This window comes from Vipera berus, assembly GCF_964194415.1.
Source record: "Vipera berus genome assembly, chromosome: 8".
Classification (NCBI taxonomy): domain Eukaryota; kingdom Metazoa; phylum Chordata; class Lepidosauria; order Squamata; family Viperidae; genus Vipera; species Vipera berus.
Window position 1 is genome coordinate 7,011,494 of NC_138211.1, and position 24,222 is coordinate 7,035,715.

The window sequence follows — 24,222 nt, forward strand, 5'->3', positions numbered from 1 at the left end:
AAGGATGATGCTTCTTACGTTGCAGACCAAATAGCATTTTCAGTGCTTACCTCGTCAGTTTGACAAGGTTGTATTTTATAGACAATTCTGCGCCGATATTGTGAAGTTCACTCAGGGGGATGGGAGGGGTGGGGATGAAAGAAGAAGAAGTTATTTAATCAAAGAAACTGCTGCCTTACCTCTGCTGCAAATAAATATTCAGCGTATCACTGGCTAGGACAGGGGTAGGCAACCTCGGCTCTTTTATGACTCGTGGACTTCAACTCCCAGAATTGCTGAGCTGACTCAGGAATTCTGGGAGTTGAAGTCCATGAGTCATAAAAGAGGCGAGGTTGCCTACCCCTGGGCTAGGAGCAAAAGACAGCTTTTTGTATCTCTCTGCTCCCCTCTAGTGGTCAACCAAGTTTTGCAGTGATATTATAGCCCTAAATCAATCCAGGTAGCAAATCTGGAAATTTGTCGTAATTCCCTTTCCGTAAGAGTTCCAGGGCTTTGCACACTGGGATAGCAAAGATAGCAACCTTACTCTTAAAGAGGAATTTTAGGGGAAACGTCATGGGCCATAGGATAATCGCAGATGGCATTGTGTTGGACACAACAGAATAACAGGGCACCAAGCCCAGAGACCTGCAATTTGTTTTCTAAACAGGCAGCTTTAGTCTTCTGTTCTTCCCAGTGCCATTTGTTTGGCGCTTGGGAAAAGAAAATCCGGTATAATCCTATCTCAAATTGGTTCCAACCTTCCCTTTGCACACCTGTCAGATCTGTGATGGAGCTCCAGGCGGGTCAAAAATCAGTTCGTGTTTAAATGAAGACACCGCGGTGATCTCAGGAGACAGAAGCAAGGAAAGAAGCAGTTGAAGGGCTCCCAAGGTGGCCAATGGTCCACGTACAATTCATCCAGATGGGTCATCTGTTATCAAACCAACCTTCCCCACCCAGACCCAGAAGAACGAGAACAAAAGGAGAGAAGGAGTGAACGTTCTAAGACAGGGTTCCCTTCACATCATGTGGGAAAGTCTTCTTCGATGGCCAGCTTCACCGACCTGGGCGAGGGGACAGATGTGTGAACAATCCTAGTGGCAGAAACTACCTACACCCCTGTTTTCTCTTTGATCCATGTTCGTAACTTGGTGACGCGGGTGTAGACTCCTGGCTTGTTCCGGCGAGCGCAACCATCTCCCCAGCTGACTACACCAGCCAGGAACATCCTATTGTTAGCTTCCACACTGACAAGTGGTCCTCCGGAATCTCCCTAAAAGGAAATGAGGAAGCAGTTAAGAACAGAATCTCTGGTACTCCTTTCCCTCATTTCATACTTCAAGGAGTTGTCTAAGGAGTTGCCAGGATTTGGATCAATCCTTGTATAGGTTGGACCTTCCAGAGCAGGAGTGTCTTACCTTGCCAACCTTAGGTCTTGTGGACTTCGACTCCCAGAATTCTCAAGCCCGCATGGCTGGCTGGGGAAGTCCGGGAGCTGAAGTCCACAGGTCTTAAAGTTGCCCAAGGTTGGACACCCCTGTTCTAGAGGGAAATAAACAATAAAAGAAGATGGAGCAGAGTGATGTGGGCTGAGCGCAGCCTATGTTCTATGTTCAGTGGCTCCTCTGTTGCCAAGTATCTACAACAGAGGTCCCCAATCTTTTGGGCACCGGGGACCAGTTCCATGGAGAGAGGTTTTTCCATGGACCGGAGGGTGCCTGGTTTTGTGTGCTGCCTGCATCCCGCAGATGGGGCCTTGCTCGTTTGTGTGAACCGGTTGCTGGCATGCTGCAGCCTGGTACTGGTCCACCGACAGGAGGTTGGGGACCCCTGATCTACAGTGATGGTGAAGGACCTCCAAATGCTGCTAAACAACTCTCTGCCATGCAGATGGACTGGCTGGAGCTGCTTACTAATTGCCATTGAGCAACATCTAAAGGTTCTTGAAGTTCTTTGTGTCTTTAGAAGAAATTGCAAAGTTTCTCACCTGGCAAGCATCAACTCCTCCAGTCAGGACTCCTACGCACATCATTTGTGCTGTGAGTTGATTGGCCAGCAGGGAGTCACACATGGTCTGATTGATCACCCGGATTTCTGCCTTCTGCAAAATACTGGCACCAAGACCTGCCAAAAATCGAAACGGTTTAGGTGAGATTTAGGGAAGTCACATAATTCAAATTGGCAAACTGGCATGTATTTACAACAGTTGCAGCATCACAGGATCAGAGGATCACCATTTGGGACCTTCTAAGTCAGCTTCTGAGAAGCAAAATCAACGAGGAAACCCCAAATTCGCTTAACAACTGTAGGAAAAAAAAGGTCATCAAGTTGCGCACTACTCATTTAATGACTGCATTGCTTAGCCATGGAAATTCCAAATCCTAACTGTGACTGTAAGTCGAGGACCACCTGTGACAGGACTCTAGGCACTTGGAGAAACAATATTATGTGTGAAAACAAAAGGGGTCTTCAACAAGTTTTAGAATGTTGATTTATTTTGCGTAGCCCCCATTGAAACAATGGATGGAAACTAACCAAGGAGAGAATTAACCTAGAAGTAAGCAGAAATTTCCCAATGGTGAGAACAATTAACCAGTGGAACAGGTTAATTAGAAGTTGTGGGTGCTCCATCACTGGAGGCTTTCAAGAAGAGACTGGACAACCATTTGTCTGAAATGGTATAGGGCAGGGGTAGGGCAACCTCGGCTCTTTTATGACTCATGGACTTCAACTTCCAGAATTCTGGGAGTTGAAGTTCATGAGTCATAAAGGAGCCGAGGTTGCCTACCCCTGATATAGGGTCTCCTGCTTGAGCAGGGGGTTGGACTAGAAGACCTCCAAGGCCCCTTCCAACTCTATTATTCTATGTTCATGAATCGAGGGACAATATTTTGCAACCTGTGCCAGTAGCACATCCATGATTACCTTCCGGCATTTTGCCAACCCACAAAAAAAATTCAGATGGGAGTCACCTACCCATTTACTTTTGTCCAAAACAAGCTGCAGACTTGGTGCTAAGTCCTCTAACCTTTTCCCCCAAGGAGACACTCTCATCTTCCCATTTTTTGACTCACCCGTTTCTTGAGTCCTTCCCCACCCGGTCACCCAGATGGATTTTCCTGCCGGGAATTCATGGGTGGCATCAGGCAAACAGATAGGTATAATCTCTTTGGAAAAAGTGACCGGGCTGGCCAGTTCCATCACAGCAATGTCATAGTCGAAAGAGAAGTCATTGAAGAGCGAATGGCTGATGATTTGCTTGATAGCCCTTTTCTGAACGTGGTTATTTGACCTGGCCTCCTGATTCAGAAGACCCATGAAGGCTGTCCATAGGGAGGGATCGGCATATCTGCAGGCACAGCAATGTATCTTGGTTAGCAAGGGTGACACTAGCAAGAACATCTATGGCAGGGGTGGGAAACCTTGGCTCTTTTATGACTTGTGGACTTCAACTCCCAGAATTCCTGAGCCAGCCAGTCAGGAATTCTGGGAGTTGAAGTCCACAAGTCATAAAAGAGCCAAGGTTTCCCACCCCTGGTCTTTGGAGATTCTCCATCATCCAGGTCATGGTTGTCCCAAAGATGCTTTTTCACAAGGCAACTGGACTTCCTTGGTTTTTTTTCTTTGAAGACATTTCGCTTCTCATCCAAGAAGCTTCTTCAGCTCTGACTAGATGATCCTTCCATCCCCCACCATCCAGTCCCAGCTGAAGAAGCTTTTTGGATGAGATGCGAAATGTCTTCAAAGAAAAAACAAGACCGGCTGCCCCATGAAAAAGCATCTTTGGGATGACCAACAAGAACATTTTTCAATACTTTTGACTTGCAACCACTTGTTTAGTCTGAAGTTACAACAGCACTGAAAAACCTATGACCTGTTTTCACACTTACAACTGTTGCAGCATCCCCTTGGTCACGTGATCCAAACAGGGATGCTTGGCAACTGGCATGTACTTGTGACAGCTGCAGCATCCCGGAGTCACATGATTCCCCCTTTTACGACTTCTGACAAGTCAATGGGGGGAAGCCAGAGTCACTTAACAACCCGGTTACACTGCAGTGATTCACTTAACAACTGCGGCAAGAAAAATCAAATGGGGCAAGCCTCACCTAACAAACTGTCTTGTTTAGCAATGGAAATTTTGGCCTCAGTTGCGGTCATAAGCTGAGGACTACCTGCATAAGGTTTGAAAGCTCGGGGCTTGGATAGTAGATGGATCTGGAGATCACAAGAAATTCAGCAAGGATTGGATGATGACTGCTTATCTTATCTTACTGTCTTGACTCTGATAAGAAAGCCAATATTGTCTTCTACTTTCTCATACCAAAATGGGATTCATGGCGTGGGAGAAGGATCTTCACCAACCATCTCATCCCAATTCCATCAACCAGTCAAGCAGAGAGGGCATGCTGTGTATCCCACTGGTCAAAAGCAAGGCTCTCCAAACTTGGCAACATTAAGACTTGTGGACTTCAACTCCTAGAATTCCCCCAGTCAGCATGGTGGGATCTTGGGGAAGGCCTTCTCAGCTGTTATCCCCACCCTATGGAACATCTTACCCCAGACAAGGCGAGCGCCCCCCCCGACTCTTTTGCTTTCTTTACTTTAAAAATTCCAAAAATATTTGGAAGATGTTGGAATGGAAGTCACCTCCAGTCGAGGGGTCTTCAAACGTGACCACTTTAAGACTTGTGGACTTCAACTCCCAGAATTCCTGGCTGGCTGAGGAATTCTGGGAGTTGAAGTGCACAAGTCTTAAAGTGGCCAAGTTTGAAGACCCCCTGCCCCAATCTTTCCACATAAGGCCAAAATAAGCACCTCTGGTTAACAATGACCATTTTGCCCGTCAACACTGCTTGTAACATCCCCAAACAGATCAATTAAAAAAATAATAATAATAACTTCGGAAACATGATAAAAATCTCTACCTACCTGATGTAGTTCTTTTCAACAAAGCAATGAGCAGCCGTGACCAGCCACTTGTTAGATATCAAGGAAGCCCCACAGACGTGACCCTCGCCCTTGACATGCAGGCTGACTTGCCAGGGCCATTCGCCCAAATCTGAATCCATTCCACCCACAATCCGGGACTGCTTGCTATACGCACGGAGGCCACAGTCTAAAAGGAACAGATTTCAGACACACACACACACCCCAAAAAAAGCTTCAGTCAATTCATCTCCTCAGTTCAGGCAGATGCCTGGCCATCATGCAAAACATTTCAACAAGAGTTTCCCACAATCTTTTGGCAGGGGAAAAGTATTTCCCAATATTCTGACACCCTTTTTAACCTCGTGGCAAGAGCTGAACTTCATTTTCATCCATTCTTCTCTGCATTAAGGGTTGTGAAAAATATTTGGAAGATATTGGAATGGAAGTAACCCCCAATCTCTCCACATAATGGCGAAATAAGAACCTCTGGCTGACAATGATGGTTATGCCCATCAACACTGCTTGTAATATCCCCAGACACATCAAGACTAATGCTATAATATTTATAGTCATGTAGTCTTGATCTCTAGGTAGGTCAGAAAGAACAAATAGGGCCATCTAGGCCCAAGTAAATTGTCCTGCTTACTCAACTAAAAACCACCAAATGCAAACCATAACAACAGCAGCAGCAGCAACAACAACAATAATAACAATAATAGTCAATGGTTTCTAAGTTTCCAACCCTTTCACCACAAGCTAGCTTAATTTTCAAAGACTGCTACATATGTGAATTTATCCACTTTCTCATATCGCTATGATCAGAACTCACTGCAATTATCTTCGTCTGATTTGTCGCTACAGTCTTCCGTTCCATCACATTCTGGATTCCTTTTGCTCACACACTGATTGTTGCGGCATTTGTATGTATATGCTTGACAGGAAACGGTGGCCACTTTGAGTGAAGCAGAGAGAGAGAAAAATGTAATGTCAGAAGAGGAGGACACCAGGCAATGATGGGGACAATTGTGTTTGGTCCAAGAGCCCAGGCAGCACCACCCAACGTAAAATGGAGCCTGGAAATATTTGAATCTTTTCTACAGCATTGCAACACCATGGAGAACTTGGCTACTTTCTTTCTAGGAAATAGAACACACCATTTTTCTGACTGCTCTCAGCATGTCTACTTCCATGAGGGTAATTTTTAAAGAAAAATTACACAATACCCTCCAGAACATACATATTTTTTGGTCAGGTGGCTCATAAACCTTCCTTGAGAATTCAAAAAAAAAAACCACATAGCTTTCAAATACAAACTATGCCAGAATCCTATTATTAAAAGTCATTAAAAAGAATTACGCAGTAGGGAATGGAAACTACAGCTACAGAAATGAGGTTAATTAAGGGTTCCATGGTGATTGAACGGAGTTCATATGAAAAGGTGCAAAAATGTGTCAGCTTGGTTTGGAAACAGGGATCAACACGGCAATGGTGTTGAGAAGCTTCAGAGAAAAAGAACAGGCAATGTTGATGTGCTAGCCTTGAAGAACTAATCAATTACAATGCCCTGGTCAAATTGAGAATGGGCAGTTTTGAAAGGCTTAGAGGAGAGGGTCTCCAAACTTGGCAACTTTAAGACTTGTGGCCGTCTTCAAACATTCTTGGAGTTAATGTTATTGTTTTTTAATTAACATGTTGAAAGAAAAGTGATGACCCAATGATCAGGGTTGATGCTTTCACAAAGTTGAAGAAAGCTTATTCAATTTGTTTCCCTCTGCCAATGTCCCACTCCTGAATGCTGGGGAAATTAGGGACAAACCGAGTTTGTAGGGATAACCTATTACTCCTAGGACTTCATCTTTATATCCAGAAACAGAAAAGAAGGTTAGATGAAAAAAAAAGCAGGTATGTTAGGGATTAAAATGCCTTCTTGATCCATTTCTGAATGGGTTCAACCCCTTCTTCACAAGGAAAGCAGCGGTATGAACACAACCTGTGGACCTCAGTTACCCCCATCTCCACTGCTCCCCAAGACTTGACCACAATGGACAAGACAACATCTACCTTCACTGCTTAGAAACCACAATTTTCCCAGCTTCCCCCTCCCTTAGTAAGACTTTATCACTACTCTTACAGCCTTTACCGGAGCTGCACTCCCCCTCGTCGCTGCCGTCTTTGCAGTCAGCTTTTCCGTCGCATTTCTGCTGCGCTGGGATGCAATCACCACTCCCGCACTTGAAGCTATCCGGAGGACATTCTGAGAAAGAAGAGAGACATTGCAAGTTTCCATTGCTAGAGAAGAAGTCATTCCCACTATCTGTCATGGTAGGTCTGCTTCCACACTGGAGCTGATTTTGGCAAGACTCCTTCAAAAGGCCCATCACACATAAAGGGTCCCAACCACCCTACTAAGAGAAAACAGAGTTTGTCGTCAGCCCTTCAAGTTAGGTTAAGCTAGAAATCCAATGTAATGAAGGTCAGTCTTATTATTATAAAGCTGTCGTATTTATCTGGCAGGTCTGAATGCATATCCTCGCTCCTTCCCTCAATCTTTGTGAGAACCTGGGAGAGTCTTGTCTGAGACGTTTCCTTAGGTTACGTTTCTGTCCTGGATTATGCCTTATTTCACCTGACCATTTTACTATGTTTATATAAAACATTTATATAGCTGGCCATCCTTCAGCCAGTTGTGGCAGCTCCCAATCAAAAAATGAAAAGACATATAAAATCATTTTTGAAACCACAAAACTCATCCAGTTATAACGTAAAACATTAAAATAAATAATAAAATAATAAAATAAAATAAAACATAAAATAAAACAAAAAGATAAAATAAAATGCATTATAGCTTCCTTCCCAACTAAGGTCAAGATAAGACATTAGTTGAGCTTGGAAAATGGGGAGGAACTCACCCAAGGTGAGAAATAAGTTTAGTTTGTGAGGTTTAAAGTCTAATTTTTACATTTTCACAGAGACCCAATTATCCTTGGCGTTACCATCACCATGGCAACGGTTCTTCCTTCTATCCCTCAAGGCCATTCCATCTTTCCTCCGCTCTTTCCAGCTTTAAGCTTTTTAGACTGTATAAACCCAGTTTGTGATTTAACACACTGTGCAATTGTGGTTTAGTTAAGAAACCCTGGCTGGACAACTAAGAGGTTTGAACTCCTAGTTCCCACTAAGAGCAGTCCAAGGTGTGAACTCAGTTCTTCACGTTCTAAATTTCTCCACCTCATGAAAATGACTCACCACACTGCAGTTCGTCGCTGTTGTCCCCACAGTCATCCACCGTGTCACAAAGCCAGTACTTTGGCTTGCACCACTTATTATGGCATCGGAATTGGTTCTCAGTGCAATCTGAAGAAGGAGAAGGAGAAGGAGGAGAAGGAGAAGAAGAAGGAGAAGGAGAAGGAGAAGACCATCTGTCATGCAGTTATGGAAAGTCCTCCAACCGCTTTGGACCCTGTGGGCGATGCAGCCCACTGAAAAAGTAAAGAAGCCTTGTGAGCATCCTCCGCACCCCCAAACGGAGCTAAAAAGGGGAACCTACTGCAGTTTTTCTCATCACTGGCATCTGGGCAGTCAAACCACCCATCACAGCGCCTTTCTTTGCTGACACAACGGCCACTTTTGCAGGTGAATTGCCCTGGGCAAGCTACAACTCAACAAAGAGGAGGGTGGGGGGAGAGAAAACAAATAAATATATGAATATCGTACATAGGTGAAAGCATCGAAGTTTCCTGCTGCCTCAATGTTCCAATCTTTCCTAACTGAGAAGGTGCCCCATCCGACCACCTATCTCCCTAACTAATCTCACATTTGACATCCCCACTTACGGTCATTGGAGTTAAAGGACAAATACTCTGCCGAAAAGCCACTGTCCACGTGTGAATCATCTGAGTGGAAATGAACTGTAATTTTGTTGGTTTTACTCATTACCACAAATCCCTTGCTGGGCTGACAGTACCTAAAGGACCACAAGAAGATAAAAATCAACCACAGGCCATTCATTCATTCATTCATGATGAGATGCACAGATAAATACATGAGATCACTCACATATACACACACGGACATACACACACACACACACACACACACTAAAATGACATGGTCTTCTAATTCTTTCCGTTATGCAATATACAAAGTTAGTCAGGTCATCACGTCAATTAAAAACCAGGATCCATGAACACCGGCTGGCAGTAGAGTGCCACGGATCCCAAATCCTTAATCGCTACCCACACCGGCACCAAACCACACCGGTTCAATTGAAGCAATGCTAAAATCATAGGCCACACTACCACCCGCTGCGCTCATGAGTTCATTGAAGCCTGGCCCTCCACATGCAATTCCATTCACAGACACATCGACCCGCAACCAGACTACAAACCCCTCAGAATCCAAATCAACCACACAGCCAACCAGAGACAACACTCTCAACCATCCTGCACAAGCCCCCAGTCCCACCACCAATTCACCTCCCATTGACCCTGACCTGATGTAACCTCCCCATCACAAGCCTCCCACTGATGACTCACACCTGACCCACCACCTGACCCATACCAAGACCCTCACTCGACGCACCCACACCTGAAGCCCTTATAAACAGAAAAACGCTGACATTCCCTAAACTCCGCTGAAGATGTTACCTAGCCTGGTAACGAAATGTTTTGGAAACCAACCCACAAGCTCGGTGAATGAACCTTCACCCTCATCTGAGAGTAATAGGGATTTTTTTTTAATCAGCAAGGACCTTTCATTTATGATATTTCCATCCTAAAAGATGGCAAGGGAATGCCTTAAAGGCCCTAAATCAGGGGTAGGCAACCTTGGCTCTTTTATGACTTGTGGACTTCAACTCCCAGAATTCCTGAGCCAGCATGGCTCAGCTTGGAAACCTCTCCCTTTCCCCTCAGCATAGCTGGCTCAGGAATTCTGGGAGTTGAAGTCCATGAGTCATAAACGAGTCAAGGTTGCCTACCCCTGCCCTAAGTGGATAAGACATTTTTCTCTCTTGCCCGGTCATAACAGCTACACAAGAACTGGTAATACGGGTTTACAAATGCCTGGCTCTTACCTGACACCGTTGATTTCCACATAATCTTTGCGGCAGGAGTCGGAGGAGTCACCAGGATCCTCAAGGTAGAATTCATTGAAGCGTATCTTTACATTTTTGTTCTCAGGCACCTGAGAATGAGATTTAAAGTTGGCAGGGGTGGGCAGAGGAAAGAAGGAACCAACATTGATATCACTCCCACGCTAGTTGCCTTTTCCAACATTTTCTTAAAATACAACTAGGAACATTTTAAATAACTCTGTTGCCTAACAGAACATACCAAGAAATCTAGTAATCTGGATCACCCTGGAGTGCCTTCTTCATCATAAAGAACAAACGTGTGAAATCTAAAAATAGAATCTGAGCTGAGTGACATTTCTGTGTGAGCAGAGAAACACTGAATTCATGCAATCATTATGCCACAGAGTCACTATAGGACAATGATTTAGGGGTTGGACAAGGTAGTGGTCAACTAATTGCATGACTATGAACTGGTCACTACATTGCTTCAAGGTACAATAACAAATTAGGGGATGCCACCAACTGAACTATATTCATCTTCAAAAGGAAGAGTGGGTTATAGATGCAGTAAATAAATCCAGAGGTTGAATGTGGATCCACACAGAACTTAGTTAGGATCACCTGCTGCATTAAATCATGGTTTAGTTTAGTCATGTTTGTGGAATAAGCCAGTTGGGATCAGTTCACAAATTATATTAAATCCAAACCCAATGAACCACATTATGGATTAGTGCACCATGAGTGGTTCCCTTGCTTCACTATCATGACTTCTTTTAAAAAGCCACAGAAAATCAACTTGAGGGTTAGAAATGCATTCATTAAAATAGTAACAATAAAAAAAGAAAGCTTTGGTTTTCCGCTACACCCTCATGGTTGACATGATTTTCCCTTTTCAGACATTTAAGAATAGATCACAGAGAAGCTCTTTTTACTCTTAGCACCTTGATAATTAGCCAGATCTGCCGGTTAGAAGTGCTGTCCCCTAGTCTATGCTGTACGCCCCCAAAGAAAAACAGAATTAGTACTTTGAAATTCTTACCTCTATATTCCATACACAATCCAAATCTGGAGGGTAGTGGGCTGGATAATAAGGAGTGGTGAACTTCCCTGATATGCCCTTCAAAACACCACCGCAAGCTACAATTGGGGGGGAAAATGGTGTGGAGGGAGAAAACAAAATCTTATGAACCTTGTTGGTGGCTGGAAAAGAGGCATTTGTGCAGAACAGCCATCATTAATAAGAGGATGTCAACTGTTAATGGCCTGATTCAAAAGCATGGATATAACCCAGGAGACCAATTATGGTTACCTGCACACACCTGACCATCAGCTCAATCCCATGCAATTTCAGCCCACTTCTCATTAGGAAGCATCATTAGAGTATTCGGAAGTGTGTGTGGAGGGGGGGAGTAGAGTGTTATTTATCACAACAACAGGGGAAAAACCGTGCCCATGGTGCCTTATTATCAAGACTTTCTCCCTCTCTAGCCTACTCATTTTTCACTCATCTTTATCTTCTACTAGACTGAATCATTCACTTAATTGGGAGTGGACATTTTTTTTCTGCATGAATGACTTAATAATGAGTACAATAATGGGGAATGCCCACTATTCCTTGAAGGAAATGTGGCTAAAGTGTAGCCAGGGTCAAAAGTGGCTAAGATCATCCTTTTTTTCTTGGACTTCTGGCCTATACCTCTCTCGTCTCTTCTTCCTTTTCTCTCAAGGAGAAAACTGTCAGGAAAAAGGAGGGATGTGGTAGTACTGAACTCGTTGCCAGGCCACACATCCTGCCAACCCATGAGCTTCTTTTTATCACCCCAAAATAGAAAGAACAGCTTTTTTCTTACATGTCATCTTTGGCATCTGGAAGAATTCTGCTTTGAACCCAGGATATCTTCCTTTTGCATCTGTACTTAGCATCACCAGGAGGACGTTTTGAGAGGAGATGAAAGTTAGGTTGTATGAAAAGTCAAAGCTCCCACATAGCCTGCAAGAAAGGGAGGGAGAAGGGACAAAGGAGAAGGGAGGGAGAAGGGACGGAGGGAGGGAGAAGGAGAAACAATTAGTGACTAAGCAATGCATATTTGGAAACCTCTTTCGCCATCATTGTAGGTATCAGTGCAAGCCAGAAGATGCCATGAAAACCTGGAGTCAAGTCTATCTCAGTCTCCTGCTAATTAGGCCCTCAGCAGCCCATCTGTATTTCCTCCCATGAGCGCATGTCATGTTGTAGCCAGTGTACTTACTTCACCAACGAGCGTTCTTCCACTGGGCTCAAGGTGTTATACACCTTGACAAAGTCCTCTCCTTGGTCGCAAGACTCAACGTCAAATGTAGTGAAGGTCAAGCTAATGACCGCGTTGGCATCAGCTCTCAGTGCCCAGATGCAGCGCGTGTTGGATGGGTAAGGGCTGTTTGGGAATCCTGGCGTGGTAAAGCTGGTCACTTTCCCTTCTTTGGCATGCAACGCATACTTGCAGCTGTCTAGAGAAACAACACCAGAAGAGAAAGGTTTCAAGGGAACGGCAAGAAGGCATCTCTGATTCAGTAAAAGAATTCAGATGGGCAAATTAAAACTGGAAGGCTCCAAAAGATGTAAGAGGTGGACAGTAACACTTAGCAATAGCACTTAGATGTATATACGTTTTCAGAGTGCTTTACAGCACTCTCTGAGCTGTTTACAGAGTCAGCATATTTGCCCCCAACAATCTGGACCTTCATTTTACCGACCTCGGAAGGATGGAAAGCTGAGTCAACCTTGAGCCGGTCAGGATCAAACTCCAGACTGTGGGCAGAGTTAGCCTGCAATACTGCATTCTAACCACTGTGCCAACCCGGCTCCAACACATTCTGAATAAATTGTGCTACCAGGTTAAGACAGTTTAGTTTACCACTCTTTTTTTTAAAAAAAACAAAACCTGTATCACGTTTGTAAAATTTTCTTTTACTGTCCTCTTTGTTACCATTTCCTCTTTATCGCCTTACCGTTGCAACACTTTACCTTGTCGAGTCATTACTTTGAATTTTTTAATACAGTCAAACATCTTTTCAGTGGTGACTTTTCATGAATTTGTACATCACCCCAAATGGTGCAATTACTGAGTAGTTAATAACAAATAAACAGAGCAAGGAATGTGTCCTCCGAGTGATTTTTAAGGCCTGCCTAGGCAAAAATTAAGGGACGCGGTGGCTCAGTGGGTTAGGACACTGAGCTTGTCGATCAGAAGGTCGGCAGTTTGGCGGGTCGAATCCCGAGTGCCGCGTAGCAGAGTGAGCGCCTGTTATTTGTCCCAGCTTCTGCCAACCTAGCAGTTCGAAAGCATGTAAAAATGCAAGTAGAAAAATAGGGACCACGACGGTGGGAAGGTAACAGCGTTCCGTGCGCCTTTGGCATCTAGTCATGCCGGCCACATGACCACGGAGACGTCCTTGGACAAGCGCTGGCTCTTCGGCTTTGAAATGGAGATGAGCACCGCCCCCTAGAGTCGGAAACGACTAGCACGCATGTGCGGGGGAACCTTTACCTTTAGGCAAAAATTCATGCTCCTTCGCCTGTTTGGTGAAGAACTGTATATTTCTCTGAGAGATTATAATGTCACATTTAATTTATATGGCTGTCAAATCTTGACAACAGTTTGAGCAACAAAGATCTTACAAAAGGAAGGGCGTACACATTCTCCTAACCTGTTGAGGACATAGAGGCATATGTTTTGTTTGCTAAGAACCAGGCCAGAAAATGAAAGAAAAAGGGGACAGCACGAACACTGCACTTTTTGTTGAACTGCAGGTAGCAGAGATGTCTAAGTCTTGATCAAAATCCAATGTAAATACACTGGGAAACACCATTTGAGAAGCAAAAAGAAAATTGAAGTCTGCCTGACAGTCCCTCATTAGCCATGAGGGGTGGGGTGAATAGTTTCAATCAACATTGTCTTGCTTCTAACGTGTCCAGTTTCAAGAAAGTATTTTAAGTTATTCTTCCACCTTATTACTTTTGCATCCGTTTTGGTTCTAGTCACAATGCTTTCGTTCAGGTTTTGTAGTAACTTTTTGAATGCTTGTCTACTCAGCAGTTGGAAACTAATCAAGGAGAAAAGCAACCTAGAACTAAGGAGAAATTTCCCAAAGGTGAGAACAATCAATCAGTGGAACAACTTGCCTTCACAAGCTGTGGGTGCACCATCACTGGAGGCTTTCAAGAAGAGACTGGACAGCTACTTCTCTGAAATATATGTGGTCTCCTCCTAGAGCAGGGAGTTGGACTAGATGACCTCCAAGTCCCTTGGGAGTTGGAAGGGACTTGGAGGTCATCTAGTCCAACACGCTTCCAACTCTGTTGTTCTATGTTCTATGTCCAACTGAATTCAAGAGCCTTTATCCCACATAAGTGATGATAGGATTGCAGCTTCAATATGCTTTTTCCTACCGATATCAATATTCCAATTTACCCCCAAACCATAACAATCTCCAATTATTCAAATATCCCATAATTTATTTTTATTGCAACTAAAAACAACAACAAAACACAAATCAAATTTTACTTACTGTTTCGGGCTGCTTTAATGATATCCTCATCAGTAGCTGCAAGTTAAAACACCAAAATTTTTATAATGAGAAATTTAATTTTGCACCATCAACGTAGGGCAATCGCAGACAACCTGAATTTATAAAAGGGAAACTACCAAGACAATTATTTTGGGCAAAATACAGCCAAACCTTTCCACAGAAATGGACTAAGTGCAAACAATATCCTGATTGTGGGACTTTCCTAAAAATCACCCAAGGTTGCTTTCCATTAACAGACACTGATGTCTTTAATAGATGAGATAAATCTAGTAAATGAGCTAGTCAAAAACATTTTGAAAGTCTGAGACAAATTTACATGGCTTCTTTTTCTTTTTACAACTCCTTAATCCCTTTATTCAGGGTGGAGTTGGGGTGATTGAATGGAGTTGAGCATTTACTGGCTCGGTGCCCTTCCTGACGCCTACACAGAGTTCACAACAGATATTTTCTCTTTGCGCCCTGATAGAGAAACATCTGCCACTGCCTAGGACTGAACTCTCAACCTTCCAAGTGGGAAGCAAGCACCTTCACCTCTAGGCCATTGCACCGCTGGACAAATTTATAGGATATTGTGTGCAAAATTCATCATTATGGGATGGAACTTTCTGGGGATTGCAAGAACGTTCCAAGTTAATTTGTGGATTTCGTTTCAACCACGTCAGGCTGATGATGGTGCAGAAGGAACGATGGGATTTGTACATCTTATAGGAAATCCTTGACTTATAACCATAATGGAGCCTGCCCATCATGGTTGTAATTATGACAGCCATAAAATGGGTCAGTTGTATGAGCAACTCAGTTTTAGGACCTTTTTTGCAGGAGTCATTAAGTGAACATCAGTTGTTAAACCAATCCATGGTTCGCTATGGGTGCAGATGCCAACGCTGCTAACATTGGATGTTTTTGCACTGACCACAGATGGAGATGCAACCATTTTCTTCTTTTTGCTTTTAGAGTTAGGTTATGCTGGGGAGGGGGGAGGAATGTGCATGAGAGTCTAGCTAGACATAAAGAGGCTGAACCTAGTGTGAGAACCAAGGTTATTGAAATAAGAGATGATAAAGAATTGGCAGGCTGGAGAGCTGGAGAGGAAGCCCGGGCTTCAAACTACCGTATATACTTGAGTATAAGCCGACTCGAGTATAAGCCGAGACCCCCAATTTCACCCCCAAAAACTGGAAAAAGTTATTGACTCGAGTATAAGCCGATCCACCGTTCTGCAAGCCTCTGCCGCCAGCAGAGGCTCGATCCGCCATTTTGCAAGCCTGAATACACAGGAATACCCTGTGTGGCCGCGGCTCGTCGGCAGGTCTCCGTTCCGCCTGCCGACCTTTGGGGAGGTTTGGGCGCCTCCCCAAACCTCCCCAAACGTCGGCAGGTCTCCGTTCCTCCTGCCGACCTTTGGGGAGGTTTGGGCGCCTCCCCAAACCTCCCCAAACCTCGGCAGGTCTCCGTTCCTCCTGCCGACCTTTGGGGAGGTTTGGGCGCCTCCCCAAACCTCCCCAAACCTCGGCAGGTCTCCGTTCCTCCGCGCAGACCTGCCGACCTTTGGGGAGGTTTGGGCGCCTCCCCAAACCTCGGCAGGTCTCCGTTCCTCCTGCCGACCTTTGGGGAGGTTTGGGCGCCTCCCCAAACCTCCCCAAACCTCGGCAGGTCTCCGTTCCTCCTGCCGACCTTTGGGGAGGTTTGGGCGCCTCCCCAAACCTCCCCAAACCTCGGCAGGTCTCCGTTCCTCCGCGCAGACCTGCCGACCTTTGGGGAGGTTTGGGCGCCTCCCCAAACCTCCCCAAACCTCGGCAGGTCTCCGTTCCTCCTGCCGACCTTTGGGGAGGTTTGGGCGCCTCCCCAAACCTCCCCAAACCTCGGCAGGTCTCCGTTCCTCCTGCCGACCTTTGGGGAGGTTTGGGCGCCTCCCCAAACCTCCCCAAACCTCGGCAGGTCTCCGTTCCTCCTGCCGACCTTTGGGGAGGTTTGGGCGCCTCCCCAAACCTCGGCAGGTCTCCGTTCCTCCTGCCGACCTTTGGGGAGGTTTGGGCGCCTCCCCAAACCTCCCCAAACCTCGGCAGGTCTCCGTTCCTGTTTGGGGAGGTTTGGGCGCCTCCCCAAACCTCCCCAAACCTCGGCAGGTCTCCGTTCCTCCGCGCAGACCTGCCGAGGTTTGGGGAGGTTTGGGGAGGCGCCCAAACCTCCCCAAACAGGAACGGAGACCTGCCGAGGTTTGGGGAGGTTTGGGGAGGCGCCCAAACCTCCCCAAAGGTCGGCAGGTCTGCGCGGAGGAACGGAGACCTGCCGAGGTTTGGGGAGGTTTGGGGAGGCGCCCAAACCTCCCCAAACAGGAACGGAGACCTGCCGAGGTTTGGGGACGTTTGGGGAGGCGCCCAAACCTCCCCAAAGGTCGGCAGGTCTGCGCGGAGGAACGGAGACCTGCCGAGGTTTGGGGAGGTTTGGGGAGGCGCCCAAACCTCCCCAAACAGGAACGGAGACCTGCCGAGGTTTGGGGACGTTTGGGGAGGCGCCCAAACCTCCCCAAAGGTCGGCAGGTCTGCGCGGAGGAACGGAGACCTGCCGAGGTTTGGGGAGGTTTGGGGAGGCGCCCAAACCTCCCCAAACAGGAACGGAGACCTGCCGAGGTTTGGGGACGTTTGGGGAGGCGCCCAAACCTCCCCAAAGGTCGGCAGGTCTCCGTTCCTCCTGCCGACCTTTGGGGAGGTTTGGGCGCCTCCCCAAACCTCGGCAGGTCTCCGTTCCTCCTGCCGACCTTTGGGGAGGTTTGGGCGCCTCCCCAAACCTCCCCAAACCTCGGCAGGTCTCCGTTCCTCCGCGCAGACCTGCCGACCTTTGGGGAGGTTTGGGCGCCTCCCCAAACCTCCCCAAACCTCGGCAGGTCTCCGTTCCTCCTGCCGACCTTTGGGGAGGTTTGGGCGCCTCCCCAAACCTCCCCAAACCTCGGCAGGTCTCCGTTCCTCCTGCCGACCTTTGGGGAGGTTTGGGCGCCTCCCCAAACCTCCCCAAACCTCGGCAGGTCTCCGTTCCTCCTGCCGACCTTTGGGGAGGTTTGGGCGCCTCCCCAAACCTCGGCAGGTCTCCGTTCCTCCTGCCGACCTTTCGGGAGGTTTGGGCGCCTCCCCAAACCTCCCCAAACCTCGGCAGGTCTCCGTTCCTGTTTGGGGAGGTTTGGGCGCCTCCCCAAACCTCCCCAAACCTCGGCAGGTCTCCGTTCCTCCGCGCAGACCTGCCGAGGTTTGGGGAGGTTTGGGGAGGCGCCCAAACCTCCCCAAACAGGAACGGAGACCTGCCGAGGTTTGGGGAGGTTTGGGGAGGCGCCCAAACCTCCCCAAAGGTCGGCAGGTCTGCGCGGAGGAACGGAGACCTGCCGAGGTTTGGGGAGGTTTGGGGAGGCGCCCAAACCTCCCCAAACAGGAACGGAGACCTGCCGAGGTTTGGGGACGTTTGGGGAGGCGCCCAAACCTCCCCAAAGGTCGGCAGGTCTGCGCGGAGGAACGGAGACCTGCCGAGGTTTGGGGAGGTTTGGGGAGGCGCCCAAACCTCCCCAAACAGGAACGGAGACCTGCCGAGGTTTGGGGACGTTTGGGGAGGCGCCCAAACCTCCCCAAAGGTCGGCAGGTCTGCGCGGAGGAACGGAGACCTGCCGAGGTTTGGGGAGGTTTGGGGAGGCGCCCAAACCTCCCCAAACAGGAACGGAGACCTGCCGAGGTTTGGGGACGTTTGGGGAGGCGCCCAAACCTCCCCAAAGGTCGGCAGGTCTGCGCGGAGGAACGGAGACCTGCCGAGGTTTGGGGAGGTTTGGGGAGGCGCCCAAACCTCCCCAAACAGGAACGGAGACCTGCCGAGGTTTGGGGAGGTTTGGGGAGGCGCCCAAACCTCCCCAAAGGTCGGCAGGTCTGCGCGGAGGAACGGAGACCTGCCGAGGTTTGGGGAGGTTTGGGGAGGCGCCCAAACCTCCCCAAACAGGAACGGAGACCTGCCGAGGTTTGGGGACGTTTGGGGAGGCGCCCAAACCTCCCCAAAGGTCGGCAGGTCTGCGCGGAGGAACGGAGACCTGCCGAGGTTTGGGGACGTTTGGGGAGGCGCCCAAACCTCCCCAAACAGGAACGGAGACCTGCCGAGGTTTGGGGACGTTTGGGGAGGCGCCCAAACCTCCCCAAACGTCGGCAGGTCTGCGCGGAGGAACGGAGACCTGCCGAGGTTTGGGGAGGTTTGGGGAGGCGCCCAAACCTCCCCAAACAGGAACGGAGACCTGCCGAGGTTTGGGGACGTTTGGGGAGGCGCCCAAACCTCCCCAAAGGTCGGCAGGTCTGCGCGGAGGAACGGAGACCTGCCGAGGTTTGGGGAGGCGCCCAAACCTCCCCAAACAGGAACGGAGACCTGCCGAGGTTTGGGGAGGTTTGGGGAGGCGCCCAAACCTCCCCAAAGGTCGGCAGGTCTGCGCGGAGGAACGGAGACCTGCCGAGGTTTGGGGAGGTTTGGGGAGGCGCCCAAACCTCCCCAAACAGGAACGGAGACCTGCCGAGGTTTGGGGACGTTTGGGGAGGCGCCCAAACCTCCCCAAAGGTCGGCAGGTCTGCGCGGAGGAACGGAGACCTGCCGAGGTTTGGGGAGGCGCCCAAACCTCCCCAAACAGGAACGGAGACCTGCCGAGGTTTGGGGAGGTTTGGGGAGGCGCCCAAACCTCCCCAAACGTCGGCAGGTCTGCGCGGAGGAACGGAGACCTGCCGAGGTTTGGGGACGTTTGGGGAGGCGCCCAAACCTCCCCAAACAGGAACGGAGACCTGCCGAGGTTTGGGGACGTTTGGGGAGGCGCCCAAACCTCCCCAAAGGTCGGCAGGTCTGCGCGGAGGAACGGAGACCTGCCGAGGTTTGGGGAGGCGCCCAAACCTCCCCAAACAGGAACGGAGACCTGCCGAGGTTTGGGGAGGCGCCCAAACCTCCCCAAACAGGAACGGAGACCTGCCGAGGTTTGGGGACGTTTGGGGAGGCGCCCAAACCTCCCCAAACGTCGGCAGGTCTGTGCGGAGGAACGGAGACCTGCCGAGGTTTGGGGAGGTTTGGGGAGGCGCCCAAACCTCCCCAAACAGGAACGGAGACCTGCCGAGGTTTGGGGACGTTTGGGGAGGCGCCCAAACCTCCCCAAAGGTCGGCAGGTCTGCGCGGAGGAACGGAGACCTGCCGAGGTTTGGGGAGGCGCCCAAACCTCCCCAAACAGGAACGGAGACCTGCCGAGGTTTGGGGAGGCGCCCAAACCTCCCCAAACGTCGGCAGGTCTGCGCGGAGGAACGGAGACCTGCCGAGGTTTGGGGAGGTTTGGGGAGGCGCCCAAACCTCCCCAAACAGGAACGGAGACCTGCCGAGGTTTGGGGAGGTTTGGGGAGGCGCCCAAACCTCCCCAAAGGTCGGCAGGAAGAACGGAGACCTGCCGAGGTTTGGGGAGGTTTGGGGAGGCGCCCAAACCTCCCCAAACAGGAACGGAGAGCTGGGGAGGTTTGGGGAGGCGCCCAAACCTTCCCAAACGTCGGCAGGTCTGCGCGGAGGAACGGAGACCTGCCGAGGTTTGGGGAGGCGCCCAAACCTCCCCAAAGGTCGGCAGGAGGAACGGAGACCTGCCGAGGTTTGGGGAGGCGCCCAAACCTCCCCAAAGGTCGGCAGGAGGAACGGAGACCTGCCGAGGTTTGGGGAGGTTTGGGGAGGCGCCCAAACCTCCCCAAAGGTCGGCAGGAGGAACGGAGACCTGCCGAGGTTTGGGGAGGCGCCCAAACCTCCCCAAACGTCGGCAAGTCTCCGTTCCTCCGCGCCCTGCCTGCCTGCTTCTTTCCGCTGCAGAAAGAAGCAGGCAGGCAAGGCGCGGAGTTTGGGGAGGTGCGCGCGCACCTCCCCAAACCTCCCCAAACTTCGGCAGGTCTCGGACGGCGGTGGCTTGGGAGAGGTGCGGGCGATCCCGGAAGCACCAAAGCCTCGGCCGCGCACAAGTCCTCGGTAAGTTTTTTTTGTTGACTGGAGTATAAGCCGAAGTGGAATTTTTCAGCCCAAAAAGTGGGCTGAAAAATTCGGCTTATACTCAAGTATATACGGTAATTGGGGAATGTGATTTATGACTGTTAACTGGAGGAGGGAATTGTGCTTTGATACTATGTGCTCAGGGGAGGGGAACTCAGATTTTGGCTTCGATTATGTTAGTGCCAATGCTATGCTACTCAAATAAAGATTCTTTAAGGTAGCCTGGTTGCCAAGTGCCAGAAAGTCAGTCATGTGGCCTGGGGAGCAACCATCTCAATTTTAAATCTGGGTTGTAAATAGCCTCCCGGTAGGTCCATCATAACAAGCAATCATAAGTCAAGGGCTACCAGTACATTACAAAGCTTGCAATGAGATCTTCTCTGGTGCACTAGAAGTTACAAGATTATACTGGGGACAGTTAGTAGCTAGTCATGTTGTACACGTATCTCTGTTCTTTGGCATCTTGTATGACGTCTGACCATCATTTGCCCACCCAAAGCAACTGCCTCTCCCTTCCCCATGATGGCGCTGGCTCGCAAGATTAATCTCTCCTTTGCCATGCATTTTCTGAGCATTCCCCATCCACTCAGGCCCAACTCTACTTATGCAAAATAGAAAAAAAATGGCTGAGTTTCAAGTCCTTCAGATGGCTGGGACATTAGAAATGGGAATATTAAATTAGATACCACATTCTGGTAGAGAGAAGTTCCCTCAGAATGGGCTCCAGTATTGAGTCCAAAAGCTTGGTCCCAGTGACTGACCCAGATTGGATCCTGCAACATTATCCTGGGACATATCTTCATACGTTTTAGATTTATTCTAATTTTTTTTCCTACTAATGTTGCCTTTTAAACATTTTCTTTGCTTTGGCACACCCCAAATTTCAACCTTCCCTGATGTCTAGTGCAAAATATCCCACCGAGCTAGACAGATGAGGGAATCAGTGTAGGAAGAGGAGGAGAGAGAGAGAGAGAGAGAGAGAGAGAGAGAGAGAGAGAGAGAGAGAGAGAGAGAGAGAGAGAGAGAGACTTACGAAAAGCAGCAAGAGACTCAACTCGAAGTACCGGCTTGCGCCCTTTCCCCATTCCCTCTAGGTTTAATATCTGGAAATTTGCCATGGCGTTATCAAGAGCATCGATCTTGTATTTAGGTACACTGAACACGGACGAGAAGTAAGCAATAATACTGCCTTCACTGTGTGGAGGGGAAAAAAATGACACATAGGTTAGAATCCAGGGATTGCTGAAAAAAAAATAGATACCTGTAATAGAACATTCTATTATGATCAATGGCTTCAAGGTCTAAAACAGGTTTGTTTGTTTTTTTCAAACTTGGCAACTTTAAGATCTGCAAACATACGTAATATTCCTTCCTCTTCTTATTTTCCTTACAACAACCATCCTATGAGGTGGGTTGGGCTGAGAGAGAGTGACTTTCACGGCTAAGGTAGGACTACAATTCACATCTCCTAGTGAATGACCCAAAGTCACCCAGCTGACCAGTTTTCATGCCTAAAGGCAGACTAGAACTCACTATCTCCTGATGATTGGCCCAAAATCACCCAACTGGCTTTCATGTCTAAGCAAAACTAGAACTTGTGGTCACTCAGCCATCTTTTGTGCCTAAGGTGGGACTAGAACTCACAGCCTCCTGGGGATTGGCCCAAAGTACCTATCCACCACCTTTTGTGCCTAAATAGGGATTACAACTCATAGTTTCCTGGCTTCTAACCTGTTGTCATAACCATTAGACCAAACTGTTCTGATGTTTCATGAGTTACGTACCTGAATGCTCGTATTTTTGAGTCTTTGTGGAATGGACCAACGTCCGAATTATTTGCATAGATGTCCAAGAGCTAAAAATAAAAAAATGGCTGCATTGAAAACAAGTACAAGAATGGATACATTTCTATTAAATTCAGCTTAAAAATCAGTCTAACTACTCCAGCTGGGCTCATTTTTCTCACAGCATGTACCATTATTTGTCAATGTCTTACTTATTTATCTGTTGGGGTTCTAGCTTCTCAATCCCTTCGTTAACAGTCCTTATTTTACTGAACAAACGATGGGATTGGGCTACAGTCATTCAGAGCTGTGGTGGCGCAGTTGTTAGAATGCAGTATTGCAGGCTAATTCACTGCTCACTGTCAAGAGTTCGATCCTGACCGGCTCAAGGTTGGCTTAGTATTCCCTCCTTCCAAGATCGGTAAAATGAGGACCCAGATTGTTGGGGGCAATAGGCTGATTCTGCAAACCGCTTAGAGAGGGCTGTAAAGTACTGTGAAGTGGTATATAAGTCTAAGTGCTATTGCTATTGCTAAAAGGGTTTATAAATTGGGATGGCTGGATCCATGTCAACATGCTAAGCCAAAATCCAATAAACCACATTACATGATTTGTGTTATATATGAACCCCACCAGGTAACTTGAGTGGTTTTTTGTCTGTTGCATGAAATTGTGCCTTACAACCATGTTGCTTAGTTGATGGAGTTCTAGGTCCCAATTATGGTTGGTGAGCAAGGACTGGCTGTAATGCCAGCTAGACATCAGCAGAAGACCCCTCCATGGAGGACAACTGATGAGTTCAACCTTGCTCTCAAGAAAATAATTTCTTGCTATCCATAAGACTTTAAGTGGTCTCCATTTTCTCTTCCATCTCATCTCAAATAGGCCTGACCTGTAACTTCCAGAATTCCACAGCTAAAAATTAAGGGAATTATCATTGCAATAGATTTGGAGCCAATAGGTGGTGAGAAGCTGCTTTAATCTAAACCCTTGACATCCAACACAAAGGATCCGTTGCTGCCGTTGGTCATACCGTTGTTAGTTCTTACCATCTTCTTTGCACTCTTCGCCATTGCAGCGAATTCAGGAGAACTGGAACTCTCATAAGCATCGATGAACCGAGTGCCTATCAATCTCATGTGGCCGTTGTATGACCTGTACTCAAGGGCGGCCCTGTCTGAAAGCAGCCAAGGGAGGACAGAGGTCAGAATCAGCAAAAAAATGTTGGACAGAGTACTTTCTGCTAGCAACCCAGAATGTCTGGAGATGCCCATTAAGTTATTTGGAAAGGGTCACCCCGCCACCCTTTCACCTTGTTGTTTCTTGAGTATTGCAGCTGAAAACCCACCTGGAAGACAAATGTAAAATCTCGCCCTAAATAGATGCACCAGGATTAGAATCTCAGGAGTTCTATTTTATAGATGACTAAACCACAGATCTCAGAGGAAGCAGATTTATTTAGGTGTAAAGCTGGTGAAATCAGCCGTAGGATATGAAGTAGTGTATTAGTTGTTCCACCCTAATATATTATCGTTCATAACTATTTTTAGCTCGGAGTGTAAACACACAACTTACATTTGAAGTGCCAAACCAGCAGCCCAACCAACAGAGAAAGGAGCAGGCAGATGGAGACTACGATGACCACCACCACCCAGCGTTTTGGACCACGCTTCTCAAGCTTCTTGGTGTTCATGGTGGGGAGGAACTCCACCCCTTCCTCAAGGCCATTCATGTCCTAGAGCAAGACAAGCTTAGATGGTCAGGCTGCATTCCAAGCACATCCAAAACCCTTGTCCCTGAGTGCCTCGTGGATGTTTTCTCATCCAAATGTATTACAGCAGGGTCAACCTCAGACTCTTCTCCCATGAC

At 47.9% G+C, this 24,222-nt stretch overlaps 1 protein-coding gene across 3 annotated transcripts in view; it reads right to left on the reverse strand.

The window, feature by feature from the left end:
• Positions 1–333: 333 nt before the first annotated feature.
• The window catches only part of ST14 (ST14 transmembrane serine protease matriptase), a 42,603-nt gene continuing 18,714 nt past the window's right edge, over positions 334–24,222 (reverse strand). Inside the window, exons 2-19 of one of the 3 annotated variants that reach the window (XM_081333869.1) lie at positions 23,929–24,088; positions 23,403–23,530; positions 22,354–22,424; positions 21,603–21,763; positions 14,537–14,572; positions 12,238–12,475; positions 11,839–11,978; positions 11,028–11,125; positions 9,989–10,098; positions 8,748–8,878; positions 8,462–8,566; positions 8,161–8,268; positions 7,055–7,168; positions 5,744–5,866; positions 4,915–5,101; positions 3,057–3,331; positions 1,970–2,106; positions 334–1,255 (exon numbers count right to left, since the gene is read on the reverse strand). In XM_081333869.1, coding sequence (XP_081189995.1) covers positions 1,094–1,255; positions 1,970–2,106; positions 3,057–3,331; positions 4,915–5,101; positions 5,744–5,866; positions 7,055–7,168; positions 8,161–8,268; positions 8,462–8,566; positions 8,748–8,878; positions 9,989–10,098; positions 11,028–11,125; positions 11,839–11,978; positions 12,238–12,475; positions 14,537–14,572; positions 21,603–21,763; positions 22,354–22,424; positions 23,403–23,530; positions 23,929–24,088 — 2,484 coding nt within the window. In that variant the 3' untranslated portion in view covers positions 334–1,093. Of the gene's footprint in view, positions 1,256–1,969; positions 2,107–3,056; positions 3,332–4,914; positions 5,102–5,743; positions 5,867–7,045; positions 7,169–8,160; positions 8,269–8,461; positions 8,573–8,747; positions 8,879–9,988; positions 10,099–11,027; positions 11,126–11,838; positions 11,979–12,237; positions 12,476–14,536; positions 14,573–21,602; positions 21,764–22,353; positions 22,425–23,402; positions 23,531–23,928; positions 24,089–24,222 lie in introns of all 3 variants that reach the window. The other 2 variants (XM_081333870.1, XM_081333868.1) reach the window with 2 other exon arrangements.